The sequence below is a fragment of the Chelon labrosus genome (genome assembly GCF_963514085.1).
Source record: "Chelon labrosus genome assembly, chromosome: 11".
Lineage (NCBI taxonomy): Eukaryota > Metazoa > Chordata > Actinopteri > Mugiliformes > Mugilidae > Chelon > Chelon labrosus.
In genome coordinates, this window is record NC_140344.1 from 7,640,879 (window position 1) to 7,664,024 (window position 23,146).

The following is a 23,146-nucleotide window of genomic DNA, read 5'->3' on the forward strand; positions in this document are numbered from 1 at the left end:
CCATTTGTTTAGATTGGGGGGAAACCCTGGCTCACAGATTCACCTTTCTAGAGAGATAAGTTTTCATCTTTTGTTCTATGCACACACAAGATCATCGAAATAGCTCTATTTCCTGCTCAGACTGATTTTTTTTTTTTTTATTATTATTTTTTTTTAAGCCAGAATAAATATTTCACAAGAAAAACAAAGCAAGAGTGAACATAATTTTGCCCAACAGAAAAACTCAACCTCTATATGGGAAAACATTATAACACTGACCCGCGTCTTTGCCAATTCGAAAATTCCTCAAAAATGTTATTTATAAACTGTTCTAAACCGACACATGTGTCTGAGAGCCACGCTTCTCAGTAAACAGTGAGTCATGTTTTGTCTTAATGGGATCACATTCATTCTTTATGCTGACTCTAAGGCCCTAGAGAGGAAAACAGTATACAGCTGGAGTCGGTATAGCTTGTGTTGTCTATATTCAGCCAGTGTTTGACATGCCGGCTAATAGTTTAATTTATTGACAACAGCGTGGAGCGCACGGAGGCAGAAGCTGATGAAAACACAGCCACTGTGGAGCCGAGCAGTGTTTATTAACCTAAGAAAAGACAATTCTTATTTGAAATCTCCCTCCTGCCTTGCTGGAAATTCTGGAAATGAATCATGATTCACAATCCTGCTAACGTGCAGGAGTTTATTTGGGCTTAAGATTAGTTTGATTCACTGAAAATGAGTTGTGAAAATGAATGGAACATAACAGTTTGAACTATTTGTCTTTGTCTCATTTTTTGTCTTTCTTTCAGTGATTTCACGTCTCTCCGTCTGCCCTCCTTAACCTCACCGTCTCATTGCCCTCCGCTCACTGACTGATAAGGGGGAGGGGTGTCCCAGACGTCAGCCTGACTGGTTCCAGATGCATCAAACCCATCAAAAAGTGCTTTTAAGATGGTGTAGGAGCATTCTTCTACCCAGCAGGCATTGCAGATTGACTTGCAGTCATGCCACCTACGACATACAAGCAAGTGAATGGAAGTCTTCATCCTTCTCCATTTAGCTGCATGTAACTCATGAGGTCTGGATGCACCAAACTGATATCAAGGAATTACTGACAGTTGAGGTAGACATTGCCTCATCTGTGTCTCGACCAAAAAGTTACACTTTATCAGAACGGAAAGATTACAGCACAGACATTTGTACACTAGTAAGACCCATGTGGGCGTCTTTTCTGCCGAGTCAGCATGTTAAATGGGTGGCAGAACGAGTTGGTCAGCTCGGTCTCTCTGATTCGCTGTTCAGCTTTGCAAAACCATGCAAAAGTATCGAATGGAGCAGAAGTGACAAAAGACTTTCAGAAGGCTCTTCTTGTTTTACATCTTTATCCAATATTTGTCTGATTAAAATTCATAAATATTTTCACAGCACTGGCGCCTCACAGCAAGAAGGTTCTGGGTTTGAACCATCCGGCTGGCTAAGGCATTTCTGTGCGAAGTTTGCATGTTCTTCTTGTGCCTGCGTAAGTTTTCTCGCAATCCACAGACATGCCTGTTAGGTTAACTGGTGATTCTAGATCGGCTGTAAGTGTGAATGTGAGTGTGAATGGACTTGTCCAGGATGCACAACGCCTCTCACCCAATGATTGCTGAAACAGGCTCCAGGGCCTCCTCCCACAACCCTCCAGAGGAAAAGCAGTAGATAATAAATGAGATATATTCATATGTACATGATCATCTAGAATAAATAGACTGTAGACCAACTGATCAGCCTGATTCAAGAGAGCCCAGCTCAGTCTGTAGCTCTTCCTAGGGTTCCAGCTAATCCTAGCTCTTGTGGTTTTTCCATTTAAATGACAAATACAGACGACTGCCCCCAGCTGGTATGAAGAGGTATTTCATTTCACACAGATGCTGAACCAACAAATGACACAGGCAACATGAGGTGGCGTTAGAGTCGGCCTTCGACGCGCGTTGTCCTTTGATGCCTGTTGGTGTGTCTTCACAAAATTCAGCTGCCTGTCTCTGTATAGTTAAAACTCCAGTTCACAGACACCCACAATTGTACTGTGTTGATTAAAGAGGCCAACACTCTGAGGTTAAAGGTCACATCTCAACTGCCCACCCCCCTCTCGAGGTACTGGAGGGTACTTTGTAAAAGTATCCATCCATCTTCTTCCTAAAACAGCCTTTACAATTCACACTGCCTGGTTTTGAAAAAGTACATTCCAGTGGGCTGGACCCATAACGCTCTTCCAAAAAGACTCAATACAAACGTTTGCTGGTGGCGAAAAAAAAAAAAAGAAAAAAAAAGAAAAAAGAAAAATCTATTTTCTATTCTCTGTATTGCACAATGAAAACAAAAAAATTAATATCTGGCTTGTCAGTTTGGTCTTTAGTTCACTCAGCAGTTACTGATATAAATGCTTCTTTAGCCAAAGTGAAAAACCAGAAATCCAAAAAGTGATGTACAGCCTGGAGCAACTCCACGGTGAAGAAACTGATTTCATGAACCATGAACTATCAGGCTAACGCTCAAGCGACATCATATTTTAGCTGTTAATGTGTGATACGCCCTTCTGACTGGATTTGGCTATAGACACAAGCAGTAAGTACTTGTTACCTAGTGTACTTCAGTGTTGTCACTTTAGACTGTGTTTCAAGTGCTGACAAAATATTTGCACACACTGTATAAGTACCTGTTTGTTCTAACAAGATGCAGCAGGTTAAACACATGTCATATGTTAACCTACACATGTGTAATTGGGCTGTGAACGTTTGCGTGTGTGTGTGTATTTGTGCTGGTGCGTCCTGCTTTAAAATGACTAAATCTTTTCCTTGCCACAGGCCTGGACAGGTAATGATTGCGTGTTGCGTGTGAATAGTTCCTCTGCAGGGCCTTGGAAGGACGTCACATGGCAAAAACTTGTTTCGCAGGAAGTGAAGAGACTGTGAACTCCAAAGATCCTCTGATTGCCAGCACGTCAGACATGAGGTAGCTGCTGAAAGTAAAGGGAACAGTTTCGGCTCAGATGAGATAACTACTACAAGGCCTGCTAACAATTCTGCTACAGTGATACAAAAAGCTGCTGTTACATCCAGACCACAGTCTGTAATTCAGACAGAATTTAGTCCTGGGACTGCTGTGTCATCATGTGGAAACTGCAGTGGTAGTTCTAATTTCAGTACATCTGTGTCTTTATAAACCTTTGTTCATTTGAAATACTGTTCCAGATTTCTTTGTTAGCAGTATTTTAGAATATATGCTGATATTCAAAATTCATGTGCAGTGTGTCAAAGTCTTTCAAAGAAATGAACTAAAAACAGCTATACTAAACAAAATCAGTGTTGAAAGGAGTTTGTCATAGTGAAGCCATCCCCAGCAGGATGCACCCTGACACAGGCACACACATAAAAACGGTTTAGGAACAAAACTGGGACTGCTGAAATGGCAACAGCCTTCAATCTTGAAAACCACTCTTCAGGAATTCTATGTGTGACGCAAATCTGTATGGTCGAGGACGTCACAGGTTGTCTTCCTAGATGTAACCCGACCGACTCCAATAATGCTCCACCTCTTTTCCCATTGTAAATTAGCTTGGAGGTAGAGTCACTGCACTGAGCTTCAAAATTGCTCTTCTAGAAACATAGACCACAGGAGAACTTTTGTCAGCCTCCAATCCCCCATAAAGTAGTCCAATTAATTACAGGTTATGCAGGTGCAGGTTATTTTTAAAATATTCTTTGTTGTTCTTTTCTAGTAATTTTGTAAAGAGTTCTATCTCAGATTTGATCAAATAATTTAAGCTTTAGGAGTTTCTTGGTGCCATTATGTTTCCAAATGTTCCGCATTGTAGTGATTAAGTCAGGTCACAGCACACAAAGAAAGAAAGAAAGAAAGAAAGAAAGAAAACCTCCTTAAACTGACCTATAGATAGATAAATAGACAACTTTATTGATCCCTTTGGAAGGTTGACCTGTCTCTCGCCCGATGACAGCTGGGATAGGCTCCCTCCCACGGTCCTTCACAGGACAAGCGGTTACAGAAGATGAATGAATGAATGAACATCCGCATCAGGAAGACAACTACAATGTGGTTCTAAGATGTTTGTGAATAGATCAGCAACAGATATGATCTCAACTTGTCAAATGTTTACGTCACATCTTGCAGCCATAATGCTTCTGAAGAGCTGCCAGGGTACGTGACATGCTGGGTTGGGATTGCATACTGAAGGACACAGACTCCTTTAAATGTAATAGTCCCATGGTGTTGGCTTGAAAGGAGGCTAGACAATGAGATGAAAAGCTGTGGTAGCCCGAAGATGCTCCAAGGATAATGTTTCACCATAAAATAAAATTAAATATATGGTAGAAACACAGAAAGACAAGGGACATATAAAGACAATGTTTGGTAGAAGACATAGTTTAATTATATCTTAAACTATGTCTTTTATGTCTTTTAACTATGTCTTTTAACTTACAATATGTGTATTATGTTTTAATGTGTACCACATAAATTCAAGATGCAAAGTCATAGTGTTACAAAAGATCCCTTCAAGACTGCTAGGAGCATGATGCAGCAGCAACCAAGATACTAAAAGCACAACAAGACCACCAAACATTAAATCTGGAAGAAATTAAAACATTCAAATTGACCTCAAGAAAAGGCACCGAGCCATAAAGAGTTCGAATCTTTGGCCCATGTTAGTGCTTCTTGCAACACACTGCGTTATTTAGTTTGGTGTTGCTCATTAACAGCAATTTTCTAACCGCCTATTCTTCTCTGCACCCCACAAGAATGATACGAGAGGACCAAAAGGGGTTAACCAGCGCTGCCGTCATCTATCCACCAACTGCTCTGACTCTGCAGGACATGAGAGTTACTGGTTTCCATCGCTGAAGCTGATAAACTCAGGCCACATTTCACCATGAAGGAATCCCACTAAGACCGCCACACTGGCTGAACAACAAACAATCAACAGTAATGTCTTCTTCAGTTACAAATAAACAAACCCCTCTGTCTTCTGGCTGGATGGTCGTACTAGCCAAGGGTCTTTGCTTCTACTTGTGGCTGTGAATTTTCTTCTGGCCTGGTGTGCTAAGCCTCCATCGTTATCGGAGTACGAGTCTGGTGACGCGCCATTTGGATTTCATTACTGGGCGTGTTTCAAGCGATACGGAGAAAAAATACCTCTGCGTGGAATCAGACAGTTCTACAGAGCAAGGAAGTATGTGACATGAAAGGCATTCTCTAGAAATACCCTAATCACTGTTAATTGTTGGTGATTTAAAATTATTTCGCTACCAATATCATTTCCAGCAGACACGATAAACCATTTTGATGTGAACACATTCAAGCAGCTGAATTCAGATGGCGTTTATGACCATCGCTGCATAAAACCCCCTAAAATGATTTGATTGGCAGAGCAGATCTTTGCCAGAACGTAATCAGTTCCCAATGGAGGGGTTCCAGCCCAACTTTAGGCAGAAAGTTGGCTTCCAGCTTACATTTCTTGTAAATTGTATTTAAGATGATATTCTTGCTGTATGAGGGCATGTGAAATCAGGTATGTTATATAATTCCATTTCATTCTTTTTTGAACATGCCATCCATACATGGTCTTTCCTGTTCAGCCTATCCCCTCTGGATCTGCTGCCCGCCTGTAGAACTCCCCTCTGGAGACGTTTCCTCAGAACATAGCCCGCATTCCTAAGCATCTGTTCAATCCCTGTAAACAACATTCCTCCTCTGGGAAACAAAAGCCTCAAAAAAACATTATCTCGCTGTCTGACCCAAAAGCCTCGTCTCTAGCATCTTGTCTCTTTACAGGTCTGTTTTTCTTTACACTCATGAAAAGACGCTCGTTTTCTCTCGGAGGGACTGTTCAAGACCTTTAGCACATGCTCGCATCCTCTTCATTTCTGACATTGCAATAGCAAACCCGCAACCCTTTGAGCGTCCCCCTAACCTCAGAAACACAAAAGGATCACATCTTCACAACCGAAGGAAGCGCTTTAAATGGCATGTTTCTGTTGACTTCTTGTTTTAGTGCGTAATGACTGTTACTGGGAACAATTTATCTCAGTACTTTCGGAGTGGAGACTCGGGAAATTACTTCCCTGGAAATCTCTGGAAATCCCTGTTGCTGTTGGTAGGAAAGTGTATGAACTTGAGTTTCTACTTAAAGGGAATGAGAGGCAGGTGGGCTCATGTGATTGGGAATTTAGACCTGAATCACAGCAGATGTTCTGAGTTGACAACACAGCGACATTAATCGGTGGTCCTTCTACGTTTAAAAGTCCCTGTAGTATGCATTAGAAAATGTGTTTATAACATTTATCACGATGACAATAATAATAATAATAATAATAATGGTAATTTGAAGTTCTACAAGTGTTTTGCTTGAGGGCAGGCCTAAATTTAAGTTTTGGGGAAACCAAAAAAGGATTTTAAGCATTTCACTCTCCCTGACTGCAGACAACAAATCGAAAGAAAGAAAGAAAACCAGCAGACTAAAACAAGGGGCAGGAGATATCAGTTAAATTAAAGCTCCAGACACCTGAGCTTGAGAAAGTGCTTTTCTGCCTTTTCTGTCAGCGGGAGTGACGGGGGAGTGAGGCGGTGAAATCATCAGGTTAACATCAGATAAAAATTACCAAACACTTGCAGATGTATGTCGGTTGCACAGGTCAGTGAAAACAAACCGAGCTTTGGTTTCAGTTTAAGAGGCGGGAGAAAATGGATGGTCGTATCTAATTAAACAGTGTCAGCCATCCACGCACACAGTTTGGCCATTGTGTCTCACTCCACCCTGCACCTTCATCTCACTTGGGACAGTAGGATCTATCCGTGAAATGGACAATGCAAACGTCACCACTGAAAAACTTCAGACTGTGGAAATTATACAGCCAAGTGTGACTAAAATGTTTTCCTCCAACAACACAGACATCCGAGCATAGTGATTCACTGCTGTCTAATGTACAGCAGCTACTGTCTTGCTTAAGATTTCCAGAGAATTTTACTTTCATTTCTCAAACAGTGTTTATTTATTGTTGGAATGAGACACGGGAACACCCTGCACGGTCAAAACAGCTATCACTTAATGCTAAAGCCTAGGAATGAAAAATGTCAGTCTTTCTTAAACAGCTGGATGGTCAAAGTGAGCAAGTTGAAAGATTTTGGCACAAACACTGCATGAGATGTTTTTCCCATTTGCATTATAATTGATGAGGGAAAGGAAAATGAACAGGGTTGATTGTTAGCGTCTGAGAATTGTAAACGATCTCACTTCCCGATCCTCTCGTTAAAGAATAAAACTCTGTGAAGTGAAGTATTCCAGTAGTAATTTTTATTTTATTTTTTTTTAAACTAAACTAAACTAAACTAAACAGAATTTATTTTAAGCTAAATAAAAACCAAACAGGGCAAATCAAGAAAACAAAAGAACTTAGCAGAACACTGTGACTATCAGCTCAGGCCAGAACAGTGCTGCCTCTTTATTATTAGTTCGGTGAAGTGATCGCAGTTTGAAAAGTCAGCCTGGAACACTTCAAAGGTGAAATTAAAAGTCCCAGATAGTATTATCAGACCGTGCAGAATGTGCCACAAGACGCCGGAGCGTACAGGCCGACGCTGCTTATCTGGGCACATCACACCCTGTGTAAATGTCAGAGCTTGAGAGCAAAGGGGAAAAAACAAAGATACGAACAAAAAAGTTATGCCCTTGTTGTTGGTGGTGGAGGCTTGTCAAAAAGAACAAAAAAACGTTGCCCTCCAGTCTGCAGCTCGTGATTTTTTTTTTCCTTTTTCTTCCTCAGCGCTCCCTCCTCCGAATGTGGTCTCCAGCATTCCCAGATAGCTGAGACTAAACTGTGAACAGATATTACCAGCAATTACACGGATCCCAGTAAATGTTCCAATCTAGCAAGGAAAACATCCACGCACTTTGTAAACAGGCTACATTCCTGGTGTTTGTCGTGTCAAGAGAGCTCTTGGGCGAGGTGTTAATATACAGCTCATTCTCGTGAAAATGACACACTGTCTTCTTGGGAGCACTAAAGTGGATGCAAACCAGAAATTATATCACGTTAGAAACGAGGATGTCAGTTTGGTTGTACAAGTTGAACATACTGTCCTGGTCATTAGGCTGTGGTTCTGAAGGGCATTGTTATGAGTTTATGAAAAATAGACATTAATAAATCAAGTTAAAAGTTTTCAACACATTTTCAACAGTAATGTCACATGTTGTCCAGCCACCACGTTGCAAACAGCTGTTCTCTCCGTCCTTACTTAACAGCAGCTTCATAATCAAATGTTATTCATTTTGTAAGCAGAACGTTTGTGTCTTGTTTTGTCGACTCACTCCGTAGTGAAAGTAAAATCAAAACTAAATGTGCGGGCCGAAATTCCCCCACCCCCAACATTTCTGTGAGGGAAAGTTTGTCTGGAACTCGTCTGTTGGGAACTGATTATAATCTGGCAAAGATATGCCGGACCAGTCCAACCGTTTTTTTTGTTGCTGTTTTTTGCAACAGTGACGCAGCCATACAGGTCATCTGAGTACTGTGGAGCTGAAATAGTCGACAACAAAATGACTCTGATTTGTTGGGGGACTATGCAGTTGCAAGCAGATGACATGAATTTCTGACTTGCGTACTTGGTAGTTTGGACTTGAAAAATTCAACTCTGGAGGACAGAGGGCAGTCATTCAGTCATTTGGAACAGCAACAGACTTGATCACACTGGTAAAATACGTTGAATTGGAACTGTAATTGGGCAGCGACTGATGATGTCAAACAAACGCTGATTTGAAAGCGTCATATGCAAAGGGAACTTTGAGGTGCTTAGCCGCAAAGTTCAGCTCTGACTCAGGAGGACAGGAGGATGCAGTACGGTCATTCTGCAACTGGAACAACAGTGTACTTGTTGATGCCCTCAAAGTGCATTCTGGGATACCTGGCTGTCCAAAGTCCACTCAAGTAACCTGTCAATACATCCTCAATAAAACAGGCTTGGCAAGTACACGTCTGGGTATTTGGACTACACTTGGTCAGATGCATACTTTGAAATAGCACTTGGGCAGTGAGTGATGACGTTTCACAAGAACACACGAACAGACAAGAACAGATATAAATACACATCCTTGTTCTTTTTCAGTTATCTAGTTTGGTTTCCCTTTTCCTGTTTTATTTTCGGGCCTGTGTCGTTCAGTTAGTTTCACTTCCAGTATTTGTCTTTTCCTTTCCTTGTGATTAGGAAATTGATTTCTCCTTGTGTTTGCACCTCCCTCTGCACTTCACCTGTGTCTCGTTTCTCCATTAGTTCTGCTTGTGTATATATATAGCCCTGTCTTTCCCAGCTCTTTATCAGGTTGTCTAGATTTCCTTCCATGTGTTAGTTTGACCAACTTTGACCTTCTGCTGCTACTCTGTTTCCCTTCCTCTTTGAGTGTTTCTACCTGATTCCTGTTCCCTTTAGTTTTGTTTTTTTTTGGATTATGCTCTGCAGTGTCCTTGAAAATGTTTTTTCATTAAACACAGAAAGTATGTCTTGTATTTGTGTCCTCCCCTTCTTACGCCACCTTAAAAGTCCAGAGCCCTCACCCTTACCATTTCATGTGTCATTAAACGTTGTAAAACGCTCGGAATGTGCGACCAATGGTCCTGAAGTGACATGCAACTCATACACAACTCCATGACATAACCTACCAGGAAGATGTTTTACATCTGTTTTCATATGCTGTCCAGTAATCTCCTCCAACTGTGTGACATGTATTCAAAGTTTGAATTCAACATAAAAAGCTGCACATTCAGTTCTTGTTTTTGTGAACTTAAATTGCATTTCTTGGTAACTTGACATGCAATCCACACTCAAATGATTAAGGAACACTGTTTGCCATGGCTCACATTGTGCACGGGGGCCTGTCGAGCAACATCGGTGATGAAAAGCAGTGGAGGCACACAGTGCTGAGTGAATTTCCAGAAGGGCTCACCCTTAAAATAACTTCCTAGTCGGGTCCTGCATACCACACCACTGTGTGCGCCAAACTCCAGCCCGCCTCGATCTGGCCACCTCCCCACCCTGCTCATGCACCTTGAGGTCCACCTCAGGACCACACTTCCTCTGGTAGTGTTACAGTTTGCTGTCTCCATTCTCCAAAACCAACACAGGGAACTTGCACAACCTTCCTCCTCAATCACAAACCCGCCTTTAAAAGACAACAAAGACAGACAGTTTGGAAAATTGTGAAAACAAGAGCGTGCCGACTTTTCGAACACCATCACAGTGTGGAAAATTTTGATGTGCTCTAAAGAGCAAAATAACCCTGTTTTCTGTTTTTATTTATTTTTTTTAAATTTTGTTTTTTATGTCTGCATTCAAGCTAATGCAACTAGTTTCCATGCTTCATGCAGTGACACAATAAGTCCTGGAGGGAGAGCTCCACCCTGTCAGCTGACTAGACCAGTGACACAACCCAGATCTGAAGGTCTGTCTGACCCCTCCAGCTTTCAGAGAGGTGTGACAGGGGTCCACCCTGGTGATTTCCTTCCTAGCATAGGCTCTTGGCCTCTCCTCCAGGTTTTGAAGGGTATTAGGGTGGATACGGGTTTGATGAAGGATGGAGGGAGGGTGGTGAAGGAGGGCAAGAAGATGAGGTGCAGTGGAGGGAGCAATGAAAAGAGGGTGGGAAGCTATATTAGACCAACGCTCTCTGTTGTTCTTGGCTCTGTCTCTCTGTAGTCTGTCCCACCCCACTGCAGGGTATTACAGACACATGTGTCACAGGGCAGGAAGACAGGTTTTACAGTGATTGTATTTTTTTACTTGTTTTATATTTTATTGAGGTTTTACCTTTGCATGCTTTTATGTGTTGTGTTTTAATTGTTTTATTTGTGTTTAATGCATGCGCGTGATTTTAATGACTTCCTGAACACACCTTTGTGGAGTAGCTGCACCTGGGAGGTTCCGCCCTCTGTGCTTAATAGACGGCCACCTACCCAATCAGAGTAGCACGGAGGGTTTGCCCCGGATATAAAAGTGGCATCACGGGACTGGTGAAAAAAGCTGATACAGGAAAGGGACACCGTAGGGAGGTCGGGACGCCGGAGGGCCAGAAGGAGGTCGGGACGCCAGAGGGGATACGCCAGAGGGAATACGCCAAGTGAGCTGGAGACGAGGCCAGGCAGCGGGTGCGCCGACCGAAGGAAAGAAGAAACCCCAGAGCGTTACAACACGAACTACTCGCAGCGGCAGAGCATAGTGCTCTGCCAGGCGGGTGAGTACCTCCCTTAGGGACATAGTAACGCTCTGACGTGTGGTTTTGCGGCGGCGCAACTGTGTTGTGTGGACACCCGTACTGGTCTCGTATTTTTACTTTTCAGGCGATTCCCGGGACGGCCGCTGCAATCGGTAACCGAGGCACCGGTAACCCCTGGCTCCAGCGGCAGACCTCCGCCACCCCCTCTGAACTGCCCTTGGACCCGGCTTGGCCACCCCAGCAGACGCCCTTTAGGATTGGACTGTTTTTAACGATCGTAGTTTTATCTTTGTTTTTTTCTAAAAATCTTTTAAGGTTTTAGCACCTTGTGGTTTTATTTTGTTAAGTCCATTCCAATAAATCATTGTTCAGTACACCGGCATCGAGTGGTTCTCCGCCTCCCTTTCCCCTGGTCGCTGTCAGCGTGCTCTCCCCCGATAATTCACCAATACCTGCGTTTTCCCCCTTTAATAGCAATAACTTTTTCATTTATCATTATTTCATGTTCCACTTCTCATCATTCCTTCCCCCCTCGGTTACAGATTTTGGCGTTGTCGGCAGGATCGGGGTTTAGAGCACCTGCAGTGACCAAGATAGGAGGCGGCCATGATGATGCCGGTGTACCCTGGCGCCCCTTGGTTGCCAAAGTTTAAAGGACCATGTGACGATTTAAAATACAATGATTGGAAGGAACAAATGCAAGGTTTGTTGGGCACACAAGACTTGATAGAAGCCAGGAAGGTCGATATTGTTTTGGGTGCATTAGCTGGGGAAGCTAAGCGTCAGATAAGTGTTTTAGATGAGGGTGAAAGGGACCAAATTCGCAAAGTCTTTTTGTATTTAGACTCACTATATGGTGATAGGACCCCTACACCTGTGCTAAGGTCCCAATTCTTTAGCTGTGTCCAGAGGCCAGATGAGACGGTACCCTCATATGTCCTTAGGCTACGAGAGTTGCATTGCAGGCTGCGGCGACATGACCCAGACGGTGCCCCCTCCGACACTGCCTTGAGAGACCAGCTACTACTGGGGCTACGTGAGGGTCCCCTGGCCCAAACCTTGAAGGTTTACGTCCGCCGCAACCCAGATGAAACCTTTTCTGCTGTTCATCAGGAAGCACTGTTGCTGGATTTGGAGCGTGGAAGCCCAAGGCCTGAGGTAATATGTGCGTCTGTGAGTAACCCAGGTGTGTCTGCTCAGACTCAGGGTGCCAACTGGAAAGAGACCCTGAAGCGAGAGATAATGGAGGATGTAAGATTACAAATGTCCGGAATCACTCAGGAACTGTTAAGGGAGATCAGACTGCTCCTCCAACCAACCAGCATTGTGCCAGAGCCACCTATACAAACCGTGAGGGAGCAACAGCGGTCAACTGCCAACCCAAACAGTTGGATAAATGAGAGACTCCACCGATAGCTCTAGCGATTGCAGAGACTCAGGAGCTTCCCTTGCCTCTGATCTATGGGTTTCCCCTGAGGCCTGTAGGGATGCCTCCTGCGAGAGAAGAATCGGTACCACAACGGTCCACAGGGGCAAATTGGGATAACCCCCAGTGAGATGCAGGGATTGACAATGTTGCAGGGACTGCTAACATTAAGGTGTGGTGAAGTGTCACAGGGCAGGAAGACAGGTTTTACAGTGATTGTATTTTTTTTACTTGTTTTATATTTTATTGAGGTTTTACCTTTGCATGCTTTTATGTGTTGTGTTTTAATTGTTTTATTTGTGTTTAATGCATGCGCGTGATTTTAATGACTTCCTGAACACACCTTTGTGGAGTAGCTGCACCTGGGAGGTTCCGCCCTCTGTGCTTAATAGACGGCCACCTACCCAATCAGAGTAGCACGGAGGGTTTGCCCCGGATATAAAAGTGGCATCACGGGACTGGTGAAAAAAGCTGATACAGGAAAGGGACACCGTAGGGAGGTCGGGACGCCGGAGGGCCAGAAGGAGGTCGGGACGCCAGAGGGGATACGCCAGAGGGAATACGCCAAGTGAGCTGGAGACGAGGCCAGGCAGCGGGTGCGCCGACCGAAGGAAAGAAGAAACCCCAGAGCGTTACAACACGAACTACTCGCAGCGGCAGAGCATAGTGCTCTGCCAGGCGGGTGAGTACCTCCCTTAGGGACATAGTAACGCTCTGACGTGTGGTTTTGCGGCGGCGCAACTGTGTTGTGTGGACACCCGTACTGGTCTCGTATTTTTACTTTTCAGGCGATTCCCGGGACGGCCGCTGCAATCGGTAACCGAGGCACCGGTAACCCCTGGCTCCAGCGGCAGACCTCCGCCACCCCCTCTGAACTGCCCTTGGACCCGGCTTGGCCACCCCAGCAGACGCCCTTTAGGATTGGACTGTTTTTAACGATCGTAGTTTTATCTTTGTTTTTTTCTAAAAATCTTTTAAGGTTTTAGCACCTTGTGGTTTTATTTTGTTAAGTCCATTCCAATAAATCATTGTTCAGTACACCGGCATCGAGTGGTTCTCCGCCTCCCTTTCCCCTGGTCGCTGTCAGCGTGCTCTCCCCCGATAATTCACCAATACCTGCGTTTTCCCCCTTTAATAGCAATAACTTTTTCATTTATCATTATTTCATGTTCCACTTCTCATCATTCCTTCCCCCCTCGGTTACACATGCACATACTCTCACACACGCAAAACAAAACAGAGATTTCCATGATAATAGTGTTCCAGCCAGTGGGAGTAACAAAGCAGGGTGACCACAGTGCGTTTCTCACAGAGGAGGGCAGATTGAAAGTCTTTCTCTGTGCTGGATCTGAGGAATCATCTGTTCCTCCAGTCAGGCCACAAAACCCAATCAGCCTCGCACTGAGTTTAGAGGCAAGCTGGCATCTGGGCAGACCTCGGGGAAAGTGGCTCACTAGAGGGGGCCTGTGGTGAGCTGAGGAATGAATCGTGTGAAATTAATTGACTTTGACGCAGTAGAAGTCATCTGTTGTTACACAGCGTATTATTACAGTGATTATCACCATGATGTACGAAGGCTTAGGAATTCCTGTTTCTATGGTTTGGGTTGTTGTTTCTACCAGTAACACATGGCGTAACGATGTGTTCACCAAGTTAACTGCAACAATAGGACCTGAGAGCTACATTACTGACATGGTAGAGTGGGCGCGGAATAATTTTGAGTAGGAAAAAAATAAGGAAAATGGAAAAATGTGTGGCTATATTTATATTTTCTTTCCAATGTAAGCAGCACTCCAGGAGTCTTGCTGGCTTTAGAAAGACACTGCACCTGGACAGCAAGACTTTCTAGGACATAACTCCCATAAAATCACAACTTAATTTTATTAAATTTAATTAATTTAAATTTTAACAGAATATATAATTAACTGTGAGCTTTAGAAGTTCTTGCATATACATACTTAATTTAACCACTTTTGGGAAGTAGTGGACACTGACATATTGCAAATTTATAGTAAACTGTTGTAAAGTGTGTAAACACATGCAGCAGATACAACGCAACATTAGCATTCTTTTGGACTTTTGTTCGAGTAACTTCAGTAAACTTCAATATTCACTTTTAAATCAGCATTCTTTGTTCTGTACCAACTCCTAAGGGAAACATCTGAGTCTTTTGTGGCAAAAATGCTTCACCACGATCCCCAAGCCTGTTGCTAAGTTTGTCTCTCTGCTGTTTCTTGTTGAGCAGAACACAGAACATTTTCAGTGCTGACAAAAGTTGGCTGAGGCAAACCCAGTGAGAGCAGGAAAAAAGAAAAGGAATTTAAAAGTAGGCACACAGGAAAACCAAAACTGAAAGACACTAAAAAGCTTTGTAAAGCTTTTTTTTTTTTGGGGGGGGGGGGGGGGGGGGGGGGTGTGTGGAGAAAATCAGTCTTCAATCAACAAGAGCGATCCATTCCACATCCAGGTAATCCTTTGATCCACTGACAATAAAAATAGTCATCACAGCTGCTATAACTTTGGAGGCAACTTTGAGCCATGCTAGCTGCTTTGAGGCTAACCTCAGCTAATCGACCCCTGGCTCGTCATCTCTCTATGTTTAACACTCGGACATAAAAGTTGCTTCAGTCTTCTTAAGAACTTTAGACCGGGGAGTGAATGAGCTAAATCTCCCAGGACGTCTAAGACTGTACGTCAGCATAATACACGCAAGCAGACACGTTTTGAGGGAAGCATGAAGGTTAGTTTACACACTTCTGAGGATATCAAGTTAACAAACAGCTGCTGAACAGGTTCCCCTGGCAGTCAGGCTGGTCCGTAAGTGCCTTCCTGCTTAGAGTTAAATCTAATGACATGGTGTCCAGTAAGCAGCCCACTGTGAATGCAATGTGGTGGTTAATGGTACATGAGGACGCATACAAGCTAAAGTAGGACATCTAAGAGTGTCACAACCGAGAGCAACAAAGCATAACCCACATCCTTATTCACCCACTTGACAGAATATTAGGTCTGAGTGCGCTGTAAATCTTAGCTTCATGGCTGTATGTTGAAACAGTGTCAGAAAAGTGGTAATACACTTGATTTAACTGCTAAATGTTGTCCTCTGACTAAAATGGGGTCATGTACAACACGATACATTTAAAGCACTAAAACCCACAGCCTTCAAAATGAAAACACAGTTGGATCAGCAGCTCTCTCAGTTATTTTTAACAAATGCTGAACTCCACAACCATGAAGACAGGATTGAGTGCTGGACTGTTATATTAGAATGCAGACGTTTTCACTATTGTACCTAATCAAGTGCCGAGTGAGTTGGGTGACTGAAAGTAAAGACATTTAGTCACTGTCTTTCTGTTATTCAAGCTTAATTCAAAAATACACCATACATCGCTCATAAAGACAAACCTTTCATATTTTTCAGTTAACAAGATGTAACATGACGGCAGCACCATGGGCCGACACAACACTTCCTGTTTTACAGCACTGACCTTAAAGGTGACACTCTACCAAAAACTGCTGCTATACCAGCATGAGGACATGATTGATATTAGCGCCTTTGCTCACTAGTAACATAAACCTTGTGTACTGTCACATACACTGTACGGTGGCAGCAGCCCTTTCACACGGCAACAGCTACTGCCTGTTATCTCTCTTCCAGCTGTCGGTGTGTGTGTGTGTGTGCGTCGTCCTGACTGAAAGGCCATTCTTTTCTCAGGACCAACTGCAGCAGCCTGGGCTGTGTCTGACTCTTAACTCTGGCCCCGGCCCAGCACATTACGCTGCTCTCCTGACCCTGACATATGGCCCTGGGGACCCACCTCCAACCCTCTCTCTGACAGCTGTGTGCGAACGCAGACTGGCTGTTCACGTGTTCAATGTGATAATTTTACACAACATGCATGCTGTCATCAGTTTTTAACGGTCAGTTTCGCTTTTTTTTTTTTTTTTCTCAATTCATGCACACATTTTACTTCTCTTACACGTTAGCCTTTAGCATTAGCAAATGGAGGGCCGTGCACAAGGTTGTCTAACTTCCTTTGAGCTTGTTAAGTGGGCCTGTGGCATTTAAAATTCTTTCAAAATCATTACATTTACAACTGTTTTTATTCTCTCCTGCGATACACAACAGTTTCATCGATCCAAAACTCATCACCTGAAATCTAAATAATAGCAGCACAGTACCTCCACCACTGTTTGATTGACAAGACATCCCTGAGAAGAAGTGTGCAGCAGCTCCATTGCTTAACACAAATATGTTGCCAAAAGGGGAACAAACAGGAACTTGCGGATAACCACATCAATTAGAAAGAAGCTGACTCAGGGGAGGTTTAAATTTGACTGCCATGATGCACCAGTCATAAGGAGAGGTTTTATTTTCAGGTCGCGACTTTCCGCGCTGAGGTGGGAGATGTCGTGGGAAGGTGGGAGATCATACAAGGAATCGTGCCCACGTTGGGAGGCTTGTCTTGTTTAATGCCACTTGTTGCATGATGGAGGCAGATTGGAGGTAAATAATGCAGCAGAGTGAAGTCCAAAGCAAACAGGCAAATCTCTTATGCTGCGGCCAACTCAGAGCCAGTTTATAAGAGCTAAAGCCAATGTCAACACAACCCAGCTGAGACGCATATTGAAGGTTAACAAGCACTAATATCCTTAAAGCCCAAGTGACTGGAAACAATGCTGACCTAACTGTTTGACGCTGCTGTTGTAAAATAAGTCAGGTTTTAGAGTTTTACTTGTGTGACAGGTTAAATCTTTGACCAATGGGGTGAAGTTTATCTCTTTATTTGATTGAAACAAGTATACTACCAAGATATTGCTGGCACGCCTCGATGATTCCACACTTTCAGCTCCAAACAGCTGGGCTCAGGTGAGTTTGTGCCCTAAAATGACAGAACAACTGCACAGATTTTCACAGCGGAAGAGTTCAAGGGTTTATTTTCATGGTATCTCAAGAATGGTTCCTCCCCCTCTTTACTTTGTGTGTTTTCATTCCTGTTGGTCTTTTGGGAAAAAGGAGGAGTCGGCTTGTTCCAAACTCACACTGGATAACATCCGCCAATCAGTGGCTCCAAGCGGGCCAAGACGTAGCGCTGCAGTGAGAAACACATCTCAGTTTAAATTGAGAAGCTGAGGCATGAATCGAACGGCCTGCGGTTGCAGAGAAACATCCAGCTCTGATAAGGAACCACATCTCTGGGAGGTGTCCAATCAACATTTGAATTTTTGGAAGCTCTGTGGAGATTTACAACACCATACAAGTTTCAACACCAGTACAGGAAACTGCCTACAACTCTGATTAAAGTTTGACTTCCCGAACAAACATTCACTATATTGAATAATTGTTCTGCAATTATTCAAAGACCCCTAACTGCCATATATACATGTACATCAAACATGCATCACTGCTACCTTTGCTTGCTTCATTTAATGAAATTGCATTTATTTGTTCATTTAGTCTTAGATTAGCTTTGACCTTTATACAGGTTCCTCTTTAGTTTCAGTTTAAACATTTTGAGTTGGATGAGCACAACAAGACAATCCACATTGTCATTGCTGAGACCAAGAGTGAAACTGGATTTCACATTCTCTTATTCTTTGAAAATTCATTTTCTATTTAGTTTTTTTTCTATGCACAATGAAATTCTAAATGCTTGTTGTATTTGTTTCAAAATACATTCAACTTGAGACCTGTTATATCCACAGCTCAGAGACTATGACCTCAGCAGACACATGTGGAGGAACAGCTGTGCCAAGCAGATTATGAAACCTGCAGGATGAGCACTGGAAGCGGCGAGCATGTGGACCAACGGCGATCCAGTGGCAGCAGGGGAAAACAGGAGAGCATACAAAATGTTAAAAGCTGCGAGAAAAAGAAAGGAAAGGCCATTCACTGGAAAAAGTGACAGAAAGCAAGAGAGTATTAAAAGCTTACAAATTCAACAGCAGCTCTGGTTTCTTCAAGAGGTGTTTGCACCCTAATGCCACCTGGTGGTTGAAATGACTCATAACAGATGGCAGAGGCAGATAAAAGTTTATTAAAGGCACCTTTACCTGGGGATGATGCAGCACACTTCTTTTATTAGGACTAATCCTATCCATAGAGTAATTTTCTTTTTAGCTAAAATTTCAATTAAAGGAAAAGTGTGCACTAGAGCAATAAAAGAGACTTTTACACTTTGATTTGGAAAATTTAATAGTCATAGGTTAAAGACAGCAGATGCAAAGAAACCCTTCGATTTAACACCCAGTGGGTTCTGGTGGAAACTAAGTTCCTTTATCACATGCACATAACAGTTAAGAAATTCAGATAGTTTTAGATTTTTTCTTTTGCAGTTTGAGTGGGAGGTAGTGAAAACACACGAGCACTGTCCTCATTGCTACAGCTCCTTGGTTAATGTTGGTGTATAATGACTAACACTAATCTCAGCATGAAAGGATAGTATTATGGGGATATTAACCAGCCCGGGCAAGTATAACTGCAGCAAAAGTCACAGACACAATAATAAACACAGGTTCTGTTGCATGAACATTTTATTTCCATTAGTGCCGAGAACGAACTCAGAGACATACTGCGGCTTCAAAGTACACTCGTCTTGTTCCAAAAGCTCAACGTTGCTTATTAAGATTATTTCCAAAGGCACCTGTAGTTTACAGTTTAATCTCTGACAAAGTCCACACAACATTAATATGACTTGATGAATGGGGAGTGACAGAAATAATAAATAATGAAAGATGAGAGGAGCTGGTGATGAAAGTGAACCTTCAGTAAGCAGAAAACAGAAGAGCGACAGGCACCTGCACAAAAACACACACATAAACGCAGACACACAAAAAACTCATATAGCTCATCAGTCTAATTATATGTCGTTACACGTACATATGCCTGCAACGCTAAACATGATATATATATATATAATTTGAAATGTTAATCAGGCCCAAAAATCTTACTCAAAAGCAGAATATTTACAAATAAAACTGGTAAGATTTGAATGTGGTGTCCTAAAGGAGCAACCAATCTTTTTTTATTTCAGCTATGAGATGTCACTGGAAATACAGTCTCCTGAAACACATCACTACCTGAGCTCTGTGTCAAATCTACATTTACTGTTCTCAAAACACTACAAAAATAAAAGGTCAATAGAAAATGAATACTGCCAAAAAATTATAGAAAATTCAGTATGTGACTAACGAAGAATAAGGTGTCATCGGTATACAGTATGAGAAAAGAAATGTACAGCAAACGGTCAAACACTTTTCAGAAAATCAGTTGTTTCAGTCTTTCTTTTCATTAGTGGATCCAAAAGTTTGTCATTGTGCACTTTTACCTTGCACCTTTACTTCATTCAACATTCAAAAGGCAACTCTCACAGGCCAGAGTGACAACAAAGGGAAACTAAAGAGGAATATTCTGATGTACAGTAGCTCTCTTCTTAGTTTAAACATACAAAAACAAGTCTAAAGATTTATTTAATCCTAATATATGACAGTCTATATAATGAGCTTACATATGGAATGCTTAAAATCAGAAATAGCTTTGAAGACTAAAATTCAGTCAGTGTCATTTTAAGTTAACCTAACCAGAGGAGCATTGTATTCATTATTCCAGCACCAACACCAATATGTTTTTTTTTATTTTTATTTTTTTATGAATGCTTAACGGCAGACTCGGAAACTGGAAACGTCCCAATTCGACGTGACCTCACCGCTGCCCGTAAGCTATTAAGGATGTGCTGAAGACCAATACCACTGAAATAACGTCCTGTCTGTGGTCCACGAACTGTGTACTGTTTAGTTATGCAGTCAGTGCTGTGCCAGTCCAGTAAATATTTACAAGCACTTTGAAAGCATGCAAAAACATATGACGATACGACAGATAATGATGTGACTAAATAGAGCCAAAAAATGTTTCCATCTAAACTGTCTTCTTTTAAAACTTTACACTAAACTATTTTTGTAAGAATTTTGTAAATCAAAGTAACAGTTGTACATTTTGGGAAATACAATGATTTGTTTTGAGTGTCTAATGAGATGAGACCATTAGCTTAGCTTAGCATAAAGACTGAAAACAAGGGACCCAAATAGCCTGTAGCTAATGTTGGGCCGTGATGAATGTACCATGAACCTGAATTAGCCCCAAGAGGGAGTTTGTCATCTGCTTGATAATTTAACATATTTACCTCATCAGCTACAGTATGTATGATCTTCCTTATAAACCAAAAAATGAATCAAACTATAACCAAGACCTTAAATTACCTATCCACTCAAATGAATGATATTGGCCAATAATATCAAATGGAATACAATAACAGAGCACACCCGAAAATACTTTTTGCAAACACATGGCATGTTCATGTCTTCATTTGTGCCCTTTGACAAAGAGGAATGATAATACTAAAATAAATAGACATGGCACAAGCCTCGTAAGATAAAAAAACAACTGCCTCTTTCTTTGCCAATAACTGTTCAGTGTTTCGTTGCCTGAGATTTTGTCCACAGTTATGCTCAGATAAGAAAATAAACAATGGTGCCTAAAGACTAGTTTCATTTAAACTGCGGTGGCAAGAGGTCTTTAATACTGAGAGGAATGATTTGAGGAGGCTTCCAAACACTCCAGGATCCACCTCCTTATGTCTCCAATCTCAAAGGGTTTCAGACCCAGTACTGGTTCTTTTTCAAGGCTGGGTTTGTTGTCCGACAGTGCTGCAACAGCTCCGGATCTGCATCTTTGGAGTTCACGTTGGACATGGGGATGTTATTGGCCGGGTCAGTTTTGCGAAAGGTTTCTGTGCCGGCCACCTCTCCGTTTTTGGGCTTGGATGCTGCGGTCTGGACGTTATGCTTGCCTGTCTTGTTTTTACGGATCAGGTAATAGGCCAACACGGCTGCCAGTAGTAAAAGGAGGAGCACCACAAGGATGGGGATGAGAATTGACCAGAAGTTGCTGCGCCGGGAAACGTGTGGTCTCCCGTGGGAGCTAGAGTCAGAAGATGCTGTATTTGTCCTTGGGGTGCTAGCTGGGGTGGCATCAGGGTACGGACTCATATCAGGAATGCTTTTACTGCCTTTGGATGCTCCTGAGGGAATCCTCAACAGAGTTGCTGGGTAAAAGCCAGAAGCATTGTAGGGCCCCGTCTGGAAAGAAAGCACACATTCTGCAGGAGGGACCGCATGGCCTTTGAGCAGAAAGCGGGCCTCATCCTGAGTGACACCACCCTGTGATCCAGAGGGGCTTGTTAAGACTTCCATAGCTACACGTCCCTCATCCAGGTCCGTCTGGCTAAATGAGTCTATTGGCTGACCAGCATCAGGACCTCCAGACCTCACAAAACGAGCTCCTCTTGGCTGCTGGATGACAGTAAAAGTGGGGGACTGGCCGGTCTTGTTGGCCAAGGGAGTGGAATCCAGAAGCTTTTTGTCCAGTTGGACCAGTGCACCCTGCGGTAGGAGAGGATCCTGGGCGATGCTGGCCAGAGGCTGCACAGTGATGTTGAGGACAGAAGAGACATTGGCCGCCCGGCTGCGTGCCACAAACGCTACGCTGTCTCGAGGCGAAGTGGACTTGACGAAGCGGACACTGACTCGACCTTCTTTGATCTGTTTCTGGGTGAAGGCTGATGTAGGCTGTCGGTCTACCATGACAGCTGCATATTTAGGAACACTTGTGATTTTGTAAAGGATTTCCTCCTCAACGGGGCCCCCAGTAGTGGCCCTCAACATTTCTTCAGTCACCAAGGTTTCTTCGTCACCCTGCTTCACCTTGATCTCAGGAGATTTGTCAAGAAGCAGGGTACGAGCTAGGACACCAATGTGGAGGGTGTGAGGCTCTGTTTGGTGTTCCCCATCCGACACAATGAATTCCACGAAGCCATCTGAAAGGCTGCCATCACTGTAGAAGCCCACCTGCCCACTGTTGACCATCTCTTGTGTAAACTCAGAGACTGTTTCCATTGTAATCACATTAACCAGTCGACCATTGCTTGGGGCTTTGGTCACCTTGAAGTGCACCTCATCTGGTGGGCTATCTTCGTCTTGAGTGTTAAGATGCCTCTGAGATAAGGTGGTCATGGAACCTTGAAGAACCTCTAAGAGAATATCTATCGTGACTAGTTCAGGGGGGTCAAAGCCCCTCCGTTTGATTGAGATGTTAAAGACCTCCTCCAGGACCACAGACTCTGCGGGCGAGGTCACACCACCGCCCTCAGACTTCAGACGGGCCCTGAAAGAGAAGCTGTCAGAGGAGGCCTTTGAGTCATCATGGAGAAACTCCAGATTCCCTTGAGTTACATCTTCCTGCATGAAGAATGGGGCATCGCGGGGCAGGTCCTGACCACCCAGGGTGACACGGCCATGACCAGGGAAACGCTTGATCTCAAAAATTACGTCCGCATCTCGTCTCTTATCTTCAGGCAGGCTAGCCAGCAGGTTGGAAGCATCAAGAATTGAATTGTCAATGGTTTTCCTCTGGCCCTGTACAATGTCCAGAC

General features: G+C 43.2%; 2 protein-coding genes across 2 annotated transcripts in view; both read right to left on the reverse strand.

The window, feature by feature from the left end:
* Nucleotides 1–23,146, reverse strand: part of LOC311496176 (uncharacterized protein) — a gene marked incomplete at its 3' end in the record, with an annotated part of 351,079 nt that overhangs the window by 223,785 nt on the left and 104,148 nt on the right. The window lies entirely within an intron of this gene.
* cspg4 (chondroitin sulfate proteoglycan 4) overlaps nt 18,157–23,146 on the reverse strand; it is a 66,261-nt gene continuing 61,271 nt past the window's right edge. Inside the window, exon 11 of the mRNA XM_084555162.1 lies at nt 18,157–23,146. Coding sequence (XP_084411288.1) covers nt 21,312–23,146 — 1,835 coding nt within the window. The 3' untranslated portion in view covers nt 18,157–21,311.